The sequence below is a fragment of the Telmatherina bonti genome, assembly GCF_933228915.1.
Source record: "Telmatherina bonti genome assembly, chromosome: 7".
NCBI lineage: Eukaryota > Metazoa > Chordata > Actinopteri > Atheriniformes > Telmatherinidae > Telmatherina > Telmatherina bonti.
This window is the reverse complement of record NC_136625.1, coordinates 30,265,555-30,283,290: the sequence shown is the minus strand read 5'-3', so window position 1 is coordinate 30,283,290 and position 17,736 is coordinate 30,265,555. Positions and strand designations below refer to the sequence as shown.

General features: G+C 41.6%; 1 protein-coding gene across 1 annotated transcript; it reads left to right on the top strand.

Moving 5' to 3' along the window:
• The first annotated feature begins 116 nt into the window (after positions 1–116).
• Positions 117–12,065, top strand: mmp14b (matrix metallopeptidase 14b (membrane-inserted)). The gene is made up of 10 exons (XM_079243686.1): positions 117–754; positions 6,476–6,624; positions 6,720–6,842; positions 6,942–7,249; positions 7,678–7,839; positions 7,992–8,152; positions 8,237–8,375; positions 8,452–8,602; positions 10,300–10,415; positions 10,535–12,065. The coding sequence occupies exons 1-10, from the start codon at positions 650–652 to the stop codon at positions 11,008–11,010; spliced, it is 1,890 nt and encodes a 629-aa protein (XP_079099812.1). The 5' UTR covers positions 117–649; the 3' UTR covers positions 11,011–12,065.
• The last annotated feature ends 5,671 nt before the right edge of the window (positions 12,066–17,736 follow it).

The following is a 17,736-nucleotide window of genomic DNA, read 5'->3' as shown; positions in this document are numbered from 1 at the left end:
TTTTATAGGTCATCAAGTTGAACCTAGCCTTGCAAGAGGAGGCGGGCTGATTTAGGAGGGAGGGTGGTTTACAACCCAATACTTTCCAGCTGAAGATCTCAAGGGAGTATCACAATACCACGTCTGCAGAAGCGAGAGGGGATCAAAATAAGCCGACTGAAGGCCAGGAAAGGCAGAGGACTGGGGGAGTTGAGGCTGTTTCATGAAAACAAAGTCGGCCGCAACATCTGAAGCAAACTGCAGGCTGATTTTGGAAACAGAAAAGTCAAAGCTTGCAGCTCCAGAGTCCCCTCTCAGACATCCTGCCTCCAGAACCGTCCGATCGCTGGTCCGCCCTCACCAAAACGCGAGAAGAATGCACAGACTGGACAAATACCTCTTCTGGTTTCACTAACTCCACTTTTAACTCGCTAATACGCATGCTGACAGTTTTTTTTTTTCTTTTATTCTCCGAAACCAGCTTTGCGCAAAGTCGATCTCGGAAGCGCCAGAAAAAAAAAGTGCATTGCAGAAAAGAAAATCCAACAGATAGCCAAATGTTTTGACAAAAAAGCAAAGGGAAGATTGTGAGAACTTTTTTTCAGGTGCTTGTGTCAGTGTTTTTTGTGTTTAGATCTTTTGGGGTTGTTTTTTTTTGGAAAGCGGAGTGATGGCAGCAGATGTGAAAGCGGTGATCCGGCTGCTGCTGCTGCTGCTGGCCGCGCTGTGGGAGCTGAGAGCGCAGGGAGCCACGGAGCGCCAAATCAACCCGGAGGTGAGGACAAACACAGGTCCCCCCAACACTGGGACAAAGTTACACATAGCATATAGATTTACACAGAAAAAAAAAGACAATGAATGGATCCAAACGTGACACATAAAGCAAGACTAAATGTAGGTAGCCTGAAACAAAAAAAAAAAACAAAAAACTAAGCAATTCTCATGATAAAAACTGGAAGGATGAAGAAACTTTTGGTGTTAGGGAAACAAAAAAAAGACAGTTTAGAACTCAAGTAAGTCGGGTATTTGTTATTATTATTCATTGATCTGTAGACATAATTGCATCCTGATTGTTCTTTTGGTTTTTTTTCTTGGTTGTTTCTGCATCCTGGCAGATAACCATGTCTACAGCAGAGCAGGAAGATGGGAAGGGCTTTGACCCTGGGTTAGAGGAAGCAGACCATAATGATGATAGCCTCGTGAAAACACAATGAAATGCTGAGAAGGCAAAAGCTGAAGCACCAACAGAAAAAAAAAAGGGGGGGGGGGGGGGGGGGGGGGGGAAGCGAGCAAGGAGAAAGAAAAGCCTTGTATTGTGGTTGGGTCTGAGTGAGACAGTTTTGGGGGGGATTGAAAGATGTGTGTATAGTTATGTTCAGAAGATGTGGGTTAATCTTTGACATCTGTCTTGGATTATGTCTAGAGAAAAAAAACACGCCAACAAAACTCTGAAGACTTTTCTTTCAGAGAAACAACCCTATAAAGTATTACAATTAAGGAATATTTAGTTATGGTTGTTCTTTGCATATGTGGCCCTTTATTCTTTTAGATTCTGATTTTCCTTTTAACTATGGAAGAACAGATGGCATCAAATTGTGCCAAACTGTCAAAACAGCCATTCTGGAGACCTAACCTGGGCAGTCTGGACTAAAACCTCTCTAATTTTGTTGTGTTTCACTTTGTCAGCTTTGGTCTCCACGGGGATCATTTTCAGATATCTTATTTTGATTTGAGCTACAGCTGCATGCATCCAAAGAGAAATTCATATTCATCCTGAAAGTGGATTTGTAGGCAAGCCCAAAACTATTTTCATCTATGCTGTGAGCCATCTTCATTTATTCCTCACCAGTAAGACATATACTGGTGTTTACACATGTTATGTTACCTTCTTTATGATAAGTATTCAAATTGTGTGCTCATCTTTAGGCAGGGGCCTAAAACTAGGAATGGGGCTAAAGGGTTAATCTGCAGCATCAGCTTTCCTCTGGTCTCACAGCAGCATGTGGAAGTTTAGTGTTAATCCAAGGAAGTGATTTGGTCCTAATACTCCTCCACACCTGCTTCCTTCTGTGTCATTAGCAAAGAGCATGTGTATGATGTGTGAGGAAGAAAAAAACAAGCAACATTGTGCTTGATCATTCAGCATCGCCAAACGTTTTTCTAATTACTGCATCCTGCCTGTGGCCTATATGGAATTATAACTGCAGCTGTGCCAGTGGAAAAAAGTGGAGTTGAGTTACTCCATTGACCTACATTAGACTGGAGGCTCTGCAGCACAAGCCTTAAAGATGTAAACTATGAGTCAAGAGCACTTAAGTTTAACCACACAAACTAAGATCTAATAAAGTTTTCCTGTGCTCTGAATATCCATAATGAAAACAGGCTGATAGCAAGGAGGCAGCTTGAAAAAAAATCAAATGTTAAGCATATTTAATAAGTTACAGTACATTTTAACAATCACTACACTTAGCGCTAATCATTAGACTAGGGGGCAGAGCTTTTTCATTGTCACATGATGTGTATATTGACTGAAGTAAGACAGAAAGGGCAAACTACAACTAAAGAAGAGGTTTAATGGACAGGTCACCTGTCCATCACAGGGCCAACACAAATAGGAATAACCATTTACTCTTACATTTACTCCAAGGGAAAATTTAGTGATCAATTAAACCGACATGCATGTCTTCTGATGGCTGGAGGAAGTACCCGGAGAGAACAGGCAAACTCCACATATAAAGGCTACAGTGGTATGAACCAGTGACCTTCTTACCATGAGGTAGAGAAATAAAAAAATCCTGGTTGGCTTTTTTTTTTTCGCTGTTGGAAGATTAAATCAAATCTCTGTGGTCTTATTTATCTTTCTAGACAGTTCAGATCTGAAATGCTGCCTCCACAAACCCACAAGTTCAACTTTTGGTGCCCAGTTTGGCTTTTGAGGAGGTTATATATATTATGATGAACTGGTCAGTGGGTGTATGTTGGTCAGTGGGTCTGACCTGATGAGATAAACTCTGCATATTGTGTGGATGCCCATGTCATTTCCTGTTGTCTATAAAAAAAAAAAACAGGAAGTGGGCAGTTTATTCTTAAATGCAGAAACACAGCTGGTGTATCAGAATCCACCACCTACCTTGAAATACCCACGCACATCCTTCTCTATATAAGTACAGAGAAATGGCCTCAAGCTGAGGTTATTCACTGCAGAGGAAGAATGATAGTCATGACATGAGATGATGAAAGCGAGACATGGAGGACAGTGAGGAAGCTGTTGCAGAGCAGAGAGAGCAGCATTGTAATGCATTGCTGGACTGATGCAGTTTGGGGAAAATAAGGAAAATGAAGCATTTGTCCTTCTGAAGGATACAGGATGTCATACACAATCGTCATGTATCCATCCTGTGTGAATAAACTGGTTGTCTCATCCCTTTGGCTCGTGAAGACAAATTAAGATCATTCAGATGATGAAAGCTGTAACTTGACTCTAATGCTGTTCTGGACTGGTCTTACAAGCCATTTTAGAGCAAGCCATTGTTACAAACATCAGTGGGTGGCATGAGGGCAACGTCTTTGGTCAAAGATAGGAGGTGTCAGAGGAAATAAGGTCATTTTTAAAGTCATTATCTCATTTCCTTTTGAAAAACAGAGGTGCTTTTTTCCTTTTTTGACAAATTTCTACCATCATGATTTGCCTACAGTTTGCATGACACTGACGGAGATGTGTGTTTTTCCACTCTTGTGTCACCCGGTCTTATTTGTGTTGGCTGAGGAAAGGTTGCTTTAATAGGCAGCAGATGGGGGATTACACATTTCAAGAGAATTTCTACATGTGTGCAGAGAGCAGGTCATATAATCCCACCTACAGCAACAACAGCTCATCATGGCACATGTTCATACCATGAGCAAGGATTTAAGTTTCTTTCTTTTTTTTTCCAAGAGGTTGTAGTAAAATTTACCTGCCAGCACAACCCTCACTCATACAGTGATGAAAAAAAAATCAAAGGGCTTCAAGTAAAAAACTGCAGATCTCTGTACAGTTAGTGGATCTTCGGTGAGTAGCTGTGTGTGTGTGTGTGTGTGTGTGTGTGTGTGTGTGTGTGTGTGTGTGCTGTATACCCGGCATGCCTCAGTTGGACTCCCATCGCTGTTGACCAGAGTTTCTTTCCATTGGCCTTCACCAAACGGAACAACTGACTTGCTATCCTTTTCTTCTCCTCATCTCACCCAATGCAGAAAGAGCACTCTGCCTAGTAACAACCATAGCAACCACTGTTTGACTCTTGCATGTCTTCCATTAAACAGTAAACTTACATCACTGGATAATTATATGTATTATATTTTAAAATATCTAATAGAAATGAGCTCATTAAAAGGCTTCAGAGCATAAAATCAGAATATTTTTCATCAGTTATTGGAAGACGTGTTACAGGGCTGGGTTATGAGCTGACAAAAATTCAAAAGAAAAGGCTGTGATTCACTGCTCTACATCAAAAAGCGGCATTGGTTAAGTCATTCTTGTGCCACTGTAAATAATGTCCACTTCCTCTTCCTGATGCCGCTTCAGTTCCAGCCCAGCAGTGTGGTCAAAAATAGCCGTGTGAATAAGACTTTGTCAAGTCACCTGAGGGACCCTGTGAATGAAGTGTGGAAGCTGTAAAGTTAAAACAAGTGTTCAGTGTCATTCAACAGCAGCCTTTTGACTGAGCTGAGGCCAAAATTAGGACTTGGTAGAAAAGAAAACGGCAAATGTGTGAAGCAAAAGAATAAGGTTTCTAGTTAGGACAAATCAGGCTTTAAAAGGTCTCCTCCCTGTTCATTATCCATAATATAGTTTTCCTTTTCGCTTAAGGAGAGGAGGAAATCCAAATTCATTTATGAGAGCCGGCAGCAAAGAGCATTACGGCCGTTAATTGCATCATGTAGATCCTGCTAATATGCATCTTTCCCACCTTGTGTGCCTCTCTTTCCTGCTCATGTGGATGTGTTATAATGGCAAACAGTGAGTCTTTATGTATCCACTGGAGCTCCATGGGCGAGACAGAACCAGAAAAGAGCTCATTCAGGGGTAAAGTCTAAACATCGAGACCTCCATGTCTCCTGAGGACAAACAGAGGGGGAGAGATTAGACCTTTAAGGTTCTGCAAAGCTACCATTTAACTCCTGCCCAAACTGGTCAAGCTGGACGAGCATCTTTTCAACACCTATAATAAAAACGTGGAAAATGTTCAAAGGAAACAAGAAAAAAATGGCTTGCATCCAAAGTGTTTAACAATTATTAGCAACAGATACGCTTTGGAGTAATAACCAGGTTGGTCAGGGTGTGGCTGTTCGTGAGACTTTCACCCTAAGGTCTATGGGTTTTCCATGAGAGAAGGATAAGGGAAAGGAGGAGGGGTGGCGGGATGAGACAGACACAGACATGAACGTGGGGGGAAGAGTTTGACTCTGAGGTTTGGATGCAACTGGGGAGAAATTCCCAGTGAAATTACTGACTGACGCTGCAGCTCGACTGGAGACATTGGCTGAGGTTACCCAAGGCCTGAGTCTTACCCTGGGACACTCCCTATCGTTTTTCTTCCCTTTCTTCGTCCCCTTCGCTGCACATGCGCCTAATCACTCTGTTGTTAATCTAAACCCAAAACACATAACAGATCACATTAGGCTGTGTCAAATCAAGCTGTTAAGGAAACGGGGAACGTTTTCCATCAAGTCAACTGTAAATCATAAACTCACAGTACAGCTGAATGTCAAAGTGCTCTCAGGTTTCACTGCACTCGCCATAGCCTCAGCACTGTTTTTTCAGCTCCACTTCGAGAGGGAACAAGTTAAAAAGAAACTGTGTGGGAGAAGTGTGGAGCAAAGCTGTGGCACTGGTCCAGATGTCAAACCAGCACTGGGATGAAATAGGTTTCCAGGGGAAAGTCGGGTCAAGCTTTAGCTGAGGCTGAAGGATCTGGAGGGCAGAAGATCTCAGTGACCATCAGCCCAAGCTTAAGAGTTTAGATGGAAGCATTGTTCAGACTTCGAATCAACATCGTATAAAGTGAACAACTAAAATTAATCTTTAAGTCTTTGATAGTGGGAGAGAGTTTCTTCCTCATTTTCTAAACCTGAAACCTAACTGTGTTGAAACTTAGCCTTTTTTCTTTCTTTTTTTTTTAGTTCAGTTTCAGTCAGCAGCTGTCGACACAGTCGCTGGAGCAGCTGATACTGATGCCATTTGGGTTTAATCATTAAATGGATTCATGCCAGGCTCCTGAAACTGATGTTGCTCCCCAGACTACAAGACGTCAGAACACAGAAGTTATTTAAGAGCTTATTTTGGTTGTCAGCTAGGAATGTGTTTTCCTTTTACCACAGAAGCATAAAACCATCCTGAACTTGTAGATCTTGTCACTGTTTGTACTGAACAGTTCCTCTGCACTGATTCATCAACAAGATCAGCCGTGTGCACTACCTCTAATGTTTTTTTTTTCCTTATTTTCCTGTCTCTCTGCAGTCATGGCTTCAACAGTATGGTTACCTGCCCCCAGGGGACTTGAGGACCCATGCCCTTCGCTCCCCGCAGTCTATCTCTTCTGCCATCTCCGCCATGCAGAGATTCTACGGCCTTACGGTCACCGGTACTTTCGACGTTAACACGGTTGAGTGAGTACAGCTTTTTATTCTGTGGGGGGAAAGATGAAAAGATTGCAGTTTCTGGACTCATTATGAGCCGAGTTTGTTTTGTGGTTTTTGCGAAGGGCCATGAAGCGACCGCGCTGCGGCGTGCCGGATAAGTTCGGAGCCGAGCTGAAAAGCAACCTGAGGAAGAAGCGGTTTGCCGTCCAGGGCCTGAAGTGGCACAAGAACGATGTCACTTTCTCGTAAGTCATCAGAGCTCCAAAGGAAGAAAAAAATGATGCAGAAGCGTTGTAGATCTGAGTCCAAGGATTTAATGATCTTTTCAAACGTTTCCCTCTCAGGATCCAGAACTACTCCCCCAAGGTGGGTGAGTACGAGACGCACGAGGCCATCAGGAAGGCCTTCAAGGTGTGGGAGAGTGTCACTCCGCTTCGCTTCCGGGAGATTCCCTACAGCTACATCCGTGACAAGGTGGAGGAGTTCGCAGACATCATGATCTTCTTCGCTGAGGGTTTCCATGGTGACAGCAGCCCTTTTGATGGAGAAGGGGGTTTCCTAGCACACGCATATTTTCCTGGTAACGGCATCGGTGGAGACACGCACTTCGATGCGGCTGAGCCGTGGACAGTCGGGAACCAGGATCTGTTAGGTAAGGCTGACGTGATGATGAACGAGGGATTTCATTCCCTAAAAATCTGACGATGCATGAAAAGCTTAGATGCCGGGAGCTACGTTGCAGCTTCATTTTCGCTGCCACAAGCAAAACCTGGGGCAGGTCCACACTTGTGTCAGTACACTTCAGGCAGCGAGTTGCTTGTGTGAACGGGTTTATTTTTGAAGTGCAGAAGCCACAGGAATTTCCAGTGTCAGCTCTTTGAGTCAAAAACATCTTCACAACTTTCAGACAATTTTATTTTTGATTCACTGACGTGGAAGGTAATGTGCTTTTGAGTCACTTAAAAAGAGGAAAGAGTCTAGTTTACTCATTTTGGTTCTGTCTAGTTTTTTTTGCCTCATCTCTTTCAGCCATTTAATTGGTTTTTAAACAGGTTTTGTTTGGTGTTGCCACTCTTCCAGGTAACGATGTCTTCCTGGTTGCGGTGCATGAACTGGGTCATGCTTTGGGTCTTGAGCACTCCAATGACCCATCAGCCATAATGGCTCCTTTCTACCAGTGGATGGACACAGAAGACTTCCAGCTTCCCGATGACGACCGCCGAGGCATTCAGACTCTCTACGGTGCGTTTGGGTTGTTTAATCTTTGAACATCTTCACAGCTGATTGATTCAATTAATCTCAGCTCCAACTGTTTAACTTGCAACATCTATCCTATAAACTACAGTTTAGTTTTCATCTTCTCACAAATTCTCCTTTTTTTTTCGTTCATGCAGGGTCTGGATCCGGCCCTCCACCTCCTCCCGTAACACCCCGTACACCTGGCCACCGACCCGAGCCTACCTATTCTCCAGACAAGCCTCGCTTTGGCCCTGACATCTGTGATGGACACTTTGATACTATCGCCATCCTCAGAGGAGAAATGTTCGTGTTCAAGGTGAACATTCAGAACATTAAAACTGATCTGACTGACTTTATCTAGTCGACTGTTCATGAGACTACAGTTTTTTTTCTCTTTTAGGATAAGTGGTTCTGGCGAGTACGTAACAGCCGTGTGTTGGATGGGTACCCCATGCCAATTGGACACTTCTGGAGGGGTTTGCCCACTCATGTTAATGCTGCTTTTGAACGGGAAGATGGGAAATTTGCCTTTTTTAAAGGTCGGTCTGACTCTAACAACCTTTGCTTTCCTCTTTAAATGAACACTTAACTCACATCTTGTCTGTTCTTCCACAGGAGACAGATATTGGGTCTTCAGTGAATCTATTCTGGACTCTGGTTATCCTAAGAATCTAAAAGAGATGGGCTCTGGGCTTCCCAAAGATCGGATAGACGCGGCTCTCTACTACACCCCCAATGGACAGACGTTTTTCTTCAGAGCTAACAAGTTGGTCATCATTTTTATGTTTGCTTGTGGTTGGGAGTATCTAAAACAAAACTGTGCAGAAGTTTGTAAATGAAAGATTCGGAGGAAAATCCCTCCGTGTCACCACCAAACTAAATCAGCCATTCAAACTGAAGGGCTTACTGTGAATTACAAAACTGCTTCTCATTTAAAAGTTAAAATAAACTCTCAGGGTACTTCAGAGCTTGCTCAGTTATAATAAAGTGCAGCCACCTACGTTGTTGACCCAAATTCAGAGCGATTTAAGTCCACGATGACGAGGAGCTCTGATGCAGTTTGGTAAAATCACAGTCAGTCGGATTTCAAGTCATTCAGGAGAAGTTTAAGAAAATATTCTGTTCAAATTATTCCTTTTTTATTTGACATTTAAAGTTAAAGAAGTCTAGTCTGTTTTTTAATCTATAAATCAGATTAAATCCAGGAATGAGGTCTGTTCATGAGTCTTGAAGTTTAGCTTCAAGCCCTGAAAAAAGGTATTAAATCTATCAAATAACCTTAAAAGAAAAGAAAAGGTTTGTTTCTGATGTCCCATAACAAGTCCAAATCAAGTCTTTAGCTGCCATGTTTTGAAGTCATACAAGAACAAGCCTTGTTAATGGTGTGTTTACATGGACAGCAATAGTCTAACTAATGACCTTAATCTAAATAAAACAAGAATTCTAATTGTGGTGAAAAATGGAGAATAAGTCCGACTGAATTTATTGGATTAACTGTAAACAAAAAGGGTTGTATTCAAAACAGAATTAAATTCAGTCATGGACCAACTAAATCAATTTGAGCCCAGATCATTATACCTGAGTCCATATACGACAAATAACCAAACTAAGGAAGCAAATGAAACTTAGTTAGTCTCCAATTAGATTAAATCCCCGTTCCTGCAAATCCACCAGCTGGTGGGCAACATTGGAGTCAGAACTCCCTTTAACCAGGAAGCAGATTCAGGAAGCACAACCGTCTGTGTCGGCTGGCTGGGGGTTGGGAGGAAAGAGACACAAACAAACTCAGAAACAATAGGTCATGGATAGTAAAGGGACGATAAAGGCAAAATGAGAGAAACAAAAAGTTAATGACAGCCATGCACTCTATGCAGTTAGAGAGAGTAAAAAGTAAAAAGAGCAGGGTGAGAAATAACGCTTCATGGGAGGTCTCCCATCTGTTTAAGTTCTTTACCAGCATGATTAAAACAATGGTTCAGCGTCACCTGAGACTGACCAAAAGGTCTAGAAAGTAGAGAGTGTCTGCCTCCTGAAACCCAAATTTTTCCACTAGACAGTGGCTGGATAACTACAGGCTTTACTCTTTATTATACGTTTCCACTGTAATCCGTATTTACATGTTGCAGAGCGTAGTCCAGCTAATGACTACATCTTCCAGCATTATTGTTATATTCGCATGAATCCAAAGTCTTCCAGAAGTCGCCAGTTTCTTTCCCTACCCAAAGGTTTGTCTTCTTTTCAGCTCACAGCATCCAAAACTCCAGCAAGAAAATGTAATTAAACTAACATTCATGCAAATCAACATTTTGTTACATTTAATTCATGTATTGGTTACTGCTGTAAGGAAATAATTTAGGTTAAGGTTGTTTGCACGGTCGTTTAATATGAAGCACTTTCTTGATGGCTGTAATTTTCTGGCCATAGCTGCTCTTTTACTAACCTCTTTTCCATCCTTTCGTTCAGGTATTATCGCTTCAATGAGGAATCCCGAGCAGTTGATCCCGACTATCCGAAACCTGTTAGCACGTGGCAGGGTGTACCTGACAACATCAAGGCAGCCTTCATGAGCAAAGATCAAAGTAAGGGTGGTCTCCAATATATCAACTAATTTGCTACATCTTAATAATGTGACTCCTGCTTTGTTGTTATTTTTCCATGTTAAAGCTTGGATTTTGTATTTCTCTCTTTCACCCATCAGTGTATACCTACTTCTACAAAGCCAACAAGTACTGGAAGTTCAATAACCAGGTGATGCGAGTGGAGCCCGGATACCCGAAATCAGTCCTTCGTGATTGGATGGGCTGCCCCAACGAAGACCCCAAGACGGATGGAGGAAGAGGCGGACATGACAAAGACAAGGAGAAAGAAAGGGACAGGGAAAGGGAGAGGGAGAGGGAAAGGGAAAGGGAGAGAGAGAGGGAGAGAGAGAGAGAGAGGGAGGATTATGACCGAACTAGAGACAGAGAGAGGGACAGAGAAAGGGAGACGGAGACAGATGAAGGGGTAGATGTGACTCTTATTGAGACGGATCGTGGCAGTGCGGCGGCTGTAGTCTTGCCGCTGTTCCTGTTGGTGTGTGTGATCATAACGTTGGCAACCTTGCTGTTTTTCCGTCAGTACGGTACTCCACGCCGACTCCTGTACTGCAAAAGGTCCTTACTGGACAAGGTGTAGATGGAGGAAGGCGGAAGGGAAGCAGGAAGGAAAGAGAATAGAATTAAGAGATGTTCATGCCAGATAGCAAAAGCAGAAGAGAGAAGAAGAAGGGAAGAAAGAGTAGAAGGAAAAGTGTGGGACTTGCATTTTAACGTATTCTTGCCACTGCCAGATTTGTTTAACTATCTCAACCACTCAGTCCTTCCATTTTTTTTCCTCTCCCTACGTCTCTGCTTCTCCTTTTGTGGTAACTGACGCCAGCTCATTGCTGTTTGTTTTAGCCTTTTTCAATGTCTTATTTTTAGTTTTTGTCAACGGTCAGTGTTTGTGTTCTTGTGAATTTCCAATTCAAAGTTGCATCTCTGCAACGCAGCAGAAGGCTGCACTCCCCTCCCCCCCCCTTTCTCTTCTTAACCCTTGTTAATTTGCACACACTAACGTCAACATACACACACACACTTGAAAACCACATAAACTATGTCACTGTGTTTCTTAATGTTCCAGTAAAGCAACAGGTCAGAGCCAGTTTGGACCATAAAAGGGAAACATAGCATTAGCCGACATTCTTATGAAGCATTAGATAAACTCAAATCAGAGGACAGCAATTAGTTCAGCCATGTTTTCCCCCTTTTATACCTATGTTTTTATGATTATTATTATCATAAATGATGTTGTCATTAGTATTATGACTGTTACTATTATTGTTGTTGTGCTCAGTGTAAAGAATGTTTCTTTTTTTGTACATTGACATTAAAAAGTCCTGCTGGACAGAGACATACACTTTTGAAAGTGGCCTTAATTTTATATATGTGGGGACAGTGAATGGGGAAAAAGGGATTATGTATTTTTGAAACTTGATTGTTTTTTTTTTCATACCTTGAATCCATTTCAATTGAAAATAAATTGAAGATCTGAAATGACTCCTTTTTGTCATGTACTTAATTTTGTACTTGAACAGTTGTGAAATCGTGGTGCTACGTTAGCAGTCAGGGGCTTCGAGCAGTTCAGCAACGACAATAATATTAGTAACGATGATAATGATGATAACCAAATAGTTTTCTCATTGCGATTGTGTGTACTTCCTTTTTTTTATTTTTTTTTTTACGCTTTTCGTACATGAATAAAGTAATTTCAAAAGGCTTTCTGTGCTTTCATTTTCACTTGGTTATACATAATCTTTATCTTTCCATCTTCACCTTCACATGATCCAGCTCTTAACTGGACTTTATCACTTGTGTCAGTCTTGTGTCTTCCCCCAGTCTCCCTGGACCTCCAGGTTTCTTGTTCCCCAACCGCACCACTCTGTGTTACTGGGGCTCAGAAACTGGCAGGCCCTTAACTGGGTTGGAAAATGAGGACTGGATCCAAAGCTTAAGTAGAAACAGGGATGAGGACGATTGTATAAACCCGTTGCTGCAACAGCAGGAAAACATATCTCAACTATACAGTTCAGAGAGAGAGAGAAGGTGTGTGTTTTCTTGCATTTCTGTACTTAGGACAATGTACCGTCACCAACAACAGCATGACCAGGACACTCAAGAAACATGAAGGATATTCTGTATTGATTGCTTATCTTTTGGGTCTGAAGTTTGACAAGCTGTGAAAAAGCTCAGTTTTCATTATTAGCTGAGGGGGGGTGAATGTGGTACTTGGAAGTCCTCCCAAGTATAGCATTATAAACGCACATGGAGCATGTTGTTCACAGCTATAAATGCCTTAATTTGTGCATGATGCACGATGTAAGTGTGCACTCCCAAGCACCATGGGCCAATAAAAGCTCAAACAGCAAACTTAGGCGTCTCCCTAGTCCTTAATGTTCCAGCTTATGAACAACTGCCATGCAGGCTTTAGCCTCGCCGTAAAGATAATGGCGGGTGGGGGTCAATGCCTCGATGATATGCCATAATGACAGCAACAGAAGCTTCATGCCGATGATGATTAGGTATTTTCCCATTGCAATAAGAAGATTTAGGGCACCCATTTGTCTTCAGTTTGCTGTGGTGTTTTGAAGAACTGGGGCAGAGGAGAGAAGTCACGAGGCATTTCTGGGGGGGAGAGGAAGGAGGAGTGAGGAGGGTTAAGTCACATTTGGAGGCCAGAGATGGAGCAGAATTCCATGAGCAACATCTGGAATTCCAACTGGATCATGTGAGCCAGACACACAACGGGACGCAGCAGTGATGGGGGAGGGGAGTCAGCTGTGGATCTGTTTAATTGATTTTATGACAATCTATCAAGACAACAAAGGAAAATAAAATATTTATGGGGTTTTCTTGTCTTTCTTTGTAAGAGGAAACGTGTCTTTGTTGTTGTCTTTGTCGAGCATGATCTTTTGCTGTCTCTGCTTACTCTGTGGCCTGTGTACAAGTCCGATGCTTTCCTGTGGGTCACTACTTGGTGTTTTCCTGTCTGTCCCAGCTGACTCTGCAGAGAGGAGAAAAGAATTGCTTCAGCACAATTCCTCCCCACAGTCGTCTCTCTTCTCCTCTCTTCTACGTGTAGCTGGAGAGCTTTTCTTCTCTATCTGCAAAATGACTCACTTCTTTTTCACAAAACCCAACAAAAGACCACACCACAGTGCTCGGACCTCTTCCAACTATGTCCACTCCTAACAAGCTCACATTTCACCAAGATACAACCCTGTTTCCTCCCCTTGTAAAAAGCTAGACAGCTGTGTAAAATGTAAATAACAACAGATTGCTGTGGTTTGAAAAGTATTTAAACTCTGTATTGAATGGAAAATAAAACAGACACCACATCAAATGTTTACTCTAATTAATTGTGTTGCTTTAACAAAATAAATTTTGAATTTCATCATAGTAATTGCATTTTTAAAATCAGGAAATAAGTACAGCCAAGAGACTGTCTTGTCTCTTCTTTCAACAATAAGGGGCTGGCAACTGAGGAGATAAAATGGTCTGGTTAAAAGCAAAAGATTTTCCATTCTCGCTTCATATTCAGCTGCTCAGGAGTTTGAAACGTTCCACTTTTTAGTTCATAATGTTTTCAGTGGATCATAAGTATGAACCTGTAAGCTGTCAAGTGGACTTTACTGGAGAATCAGTCTCTTGTACTTGTAGCATGTGGTTTGATAATATTTTGCTGAAAAAAGCAAGACTTTTCAAATCAAATCAAATCAAAGATAGTTTCTTCATCCCCAAGGGGAAATTCAGAGTTCAAACCAGCTCGTTCTGAGATTTCATCGTGACTGCATTTTCTTTATTCCCAAAAGAAAAGAGGTACCTTGTAATCTGCTAAATGGAGCAGTAGGGCTTAGTGTTAAGAAATCAGCCATGAAAGGGTCTAATTTTTATCAAACACTCTCAACTATCTCTTTTTGTGCATCGGTCTCTCTGAGCTGCATCCGTCCTGTGCCCATTCCAGCTGACATGCCCAGCAGACTGATGACGAGACTGCCCAACAGGGGAAGTCCTGTTCTTGCCTATTGTGTCTTGTAATAGCAATCACACTGTAAATGTAAATTCCCCAATGCTTGACACAGATTGCTGTTAAAAAAAAGTTGTTACTCACCTCTCTTCCTAGTAACAAGGATGTGGGATAATGGAAAGGTGGGATCTGTGGTGTGGGTAGGTTACATATGGTTTTAATTTGCATCAGTTAAAACCTTGCCACATCCTGCACCAGCACCAATAAAACAAACAGGAGGAAGATTGAGAACAGTCTTCTTTCTCTTGCTCTGTCACATGAAAGTGGCTATCTTTAGCTAGCTTATCACCAGAACATTTTTAACAAGTAGGATAGCATCATCTGCGAGACATGAGTAGCCACAATAATACTACAGGTTCAGACATGCTACAGCGCATATTTTCAACCAAGACACCTTTTAAACTACTAGATAGGGGCTATGAGGAAATAATAGTAATAATAAAAAATAAACATAAAAATACTAAAAATAAACATAAACATAATAATAATAATAATAATAATAAAGCTCAAACCGATCCCAACGGGTGTATGTACAAAAAACACTTTACTGTCACTCGCAAGTAATGATAGCAGACCTCATTTCTCTTTAGCATTTGCTTTATTACTAACAGCAAATCATTAGCAGCAGTTTTATTATTCATGTAATACAGAAATAGGATAAAAACTGTCAGACAAGTTTTTGTCTAATGTTTTATGTATGGACTACAAAATCCAAATGATTATTTGTGGGCTTGTTTTAATTTAACAGAGTGAAATACCTTTTTCAGGGTTCAAATTTGTGCAAACATGAAAAAAATCTTTAAAATTAGCCTGTAACAGTTAGAGAATAGAAAATAAATTAGTTACAGTAAAGCACAAGAGTTTTAAAGTTAGTTCATTTGAGCAAATACTTTGAGAAAAGTATGAAGAGTTTTGACTGGTTGTTTGTGATTAATTGTGTTATTTAATTATTAGCGATTATTAGTTGTTAATTATTAACTTGTGCTAGCTAGCTTAGCATGCTACTTGCAACAGTTACTGTGTGGGGGGAAAAAGTAGGCTAGCTGAACAAAGACAAGGCTCTGAAAAAGTTTTTATCTGTAAATAAACTGCAGTCCTCATTCAAATAATTAATTCACCTTGTTTTTTATTGCTATATGTCAAATGTCAAAATCTGCTTAACAGTATTTCACGGCTGCTGCTGCTGCTGGAGTCACAAGCACAGTTTATTTGTGCTATACACTAACAGCAGGAAGGGGGGATTAACAGCTAATACTTTTTCCATTTTGACAGCATGTTGTTTTTCCATTTAGCAACACATGGAGGTATGCATGGAAAATAATTTTTTCCCCATTATTTCAACATATTTGTGTTCCCCAGATGTCTCAAATCTCAGTTTTCTCCTTCACCAGGATTTTGGTTTGTGATCTTTGCTTTTCCCGTCTCTGCTACCTCACTGCTGATTTGGCTAAAAGCCTTTGGTTCTGAACGTTTACATACAGCCTTATTTTCTCAGTTTATAGTTCTCATTATATGTATCACTACCTTCCTTTTATCATTTTCAGTAAAGCTTCATTTTAAAACAAGATACAGTCTCTGGTTTTGAAGCTGCATTCCTGCCTTTGTTTCCCATCACAATGTCTGCACTTTGAATGGGGTGGGATAGAGTTGGAACAGGCTCTTATAAATGCCAGAGGAAGGAATTATGCTGGTGGAAAATAATTACAGATGCAAAGTAGTTGAGCAATTACAATTTTAGCCTCTTTATTGTTGATATTTTCTTTCAAAGCCATGTCTCATGGCGTGGTTTCCCAGAGCCCTGCAGGAAAACACCTTCATAATAGGAGATGCTGATTCAGACTCTACATGCTGAAACTACCCATGTTTCAACCCTGCTACATTTCCAAGGAAACTCCCCTTAATGTTTTGTTTGTCATCAAAATGTGCATTAAATCACTGTATTAACTCTTGACATCACAACAAAGAAGCAACACAACACAAATATTTTTTTTTCTCCCCTCTTCATATCTTTTTGCAGCTTGTTAATTAACTGCCACACAACACCATGCTCAGCTTTTCTCTCTCTCTGGCTTTTCCATTCCAACAACCCACATCTGGTTTCCATAAACACATACATGTCATCACAAAGAAAGGGGGGGGGGGGGGGGGGGGGGGGGGGGGGGCTTGGGGAGAAAAGAAAAGAGGAGGGAGTGTACATATCAAGGGAGTTTTGAACTTCAAGGAGACTTAAGCGTGATTGTCAAGATATTGTTGCCTGTCATCACCATTTTCAGTATTCTCTCTACTTCCAATCAATCAGTGAGAAACACAAGGACATGTGAAAGAGAGAGGAAAACATGAGGGCTGCCAGGGGTATACAGGATACAAAGCTAGGAAAACTCTTCGTCAGATGAGAGTAAGCGCAAAGTCAGTGAGACATGCAGAGATCAGAAAGGCCACATCAGAAGTAGCCTTTGAAAGCAGAGCTCAGTGCGCCGCTACGCTGAGGTTCCTAACACAAAAACCGGTGCGGTTACACTGAAGAGGGGAGGAGGAAATTAATTTGAGTGGAGGGATACTGCTTACAGAGCAAAAACATATTGTTTTTACTGCCCACTCAACACGACTACAGTGGCCTTGCTCAGCTGACTGGCTGCTAATGATTGACCTGAGTCCTGAACCAGACACAGATGGTTTGTTGTGGTCCTCCAGCTGCAATGAGTGGCTGTGGAAACATAACTACACCTGTAGAAACACTGATGCCAGTCATCTTTAAATCCATGAACTCTGATCTAAGGTTAAAGCTGATGTAGGGTGGTTCAGCTGCTGATGCCCCAAAAATAGAAACAGACAGAGTATTCAGTCCTCTGTGTTGAGACCGGTTTAATACCTTGATAAACTAAGAATTGTATCACGTTTATATGTACAAACATCTTCCTGTTATTCTGGAATCAGCACTGGAGTGTCCGGAAACCAACACAAGAAGACAGTGTGTTTTTCCTACAGCGCCACCCACAGGCCCTCATGTTCTCCTCATGATTTAATTTGCACAAAATAGTTATTTTAGAGCAGAGGTAGGCAACGCCGGTCCTCGAGTGCCACAGTCCTGCAAATGTTAGGAGTTTCCCTCCTGCAACATACTTGATTCAAATCAATGGCTAATTAGCAGACTTAGACTTAGCAGCAAAGTTGTGCAGAGCTTGACATCAAACTCTGCACAACTTTGCTAATTAGGTATGATGTGTGCCAGGTATGTTGCAGCACAGAAACTCCTAACATTTGCAGGACTGTGGCAAATGAGGACCGGAGTTACCTACC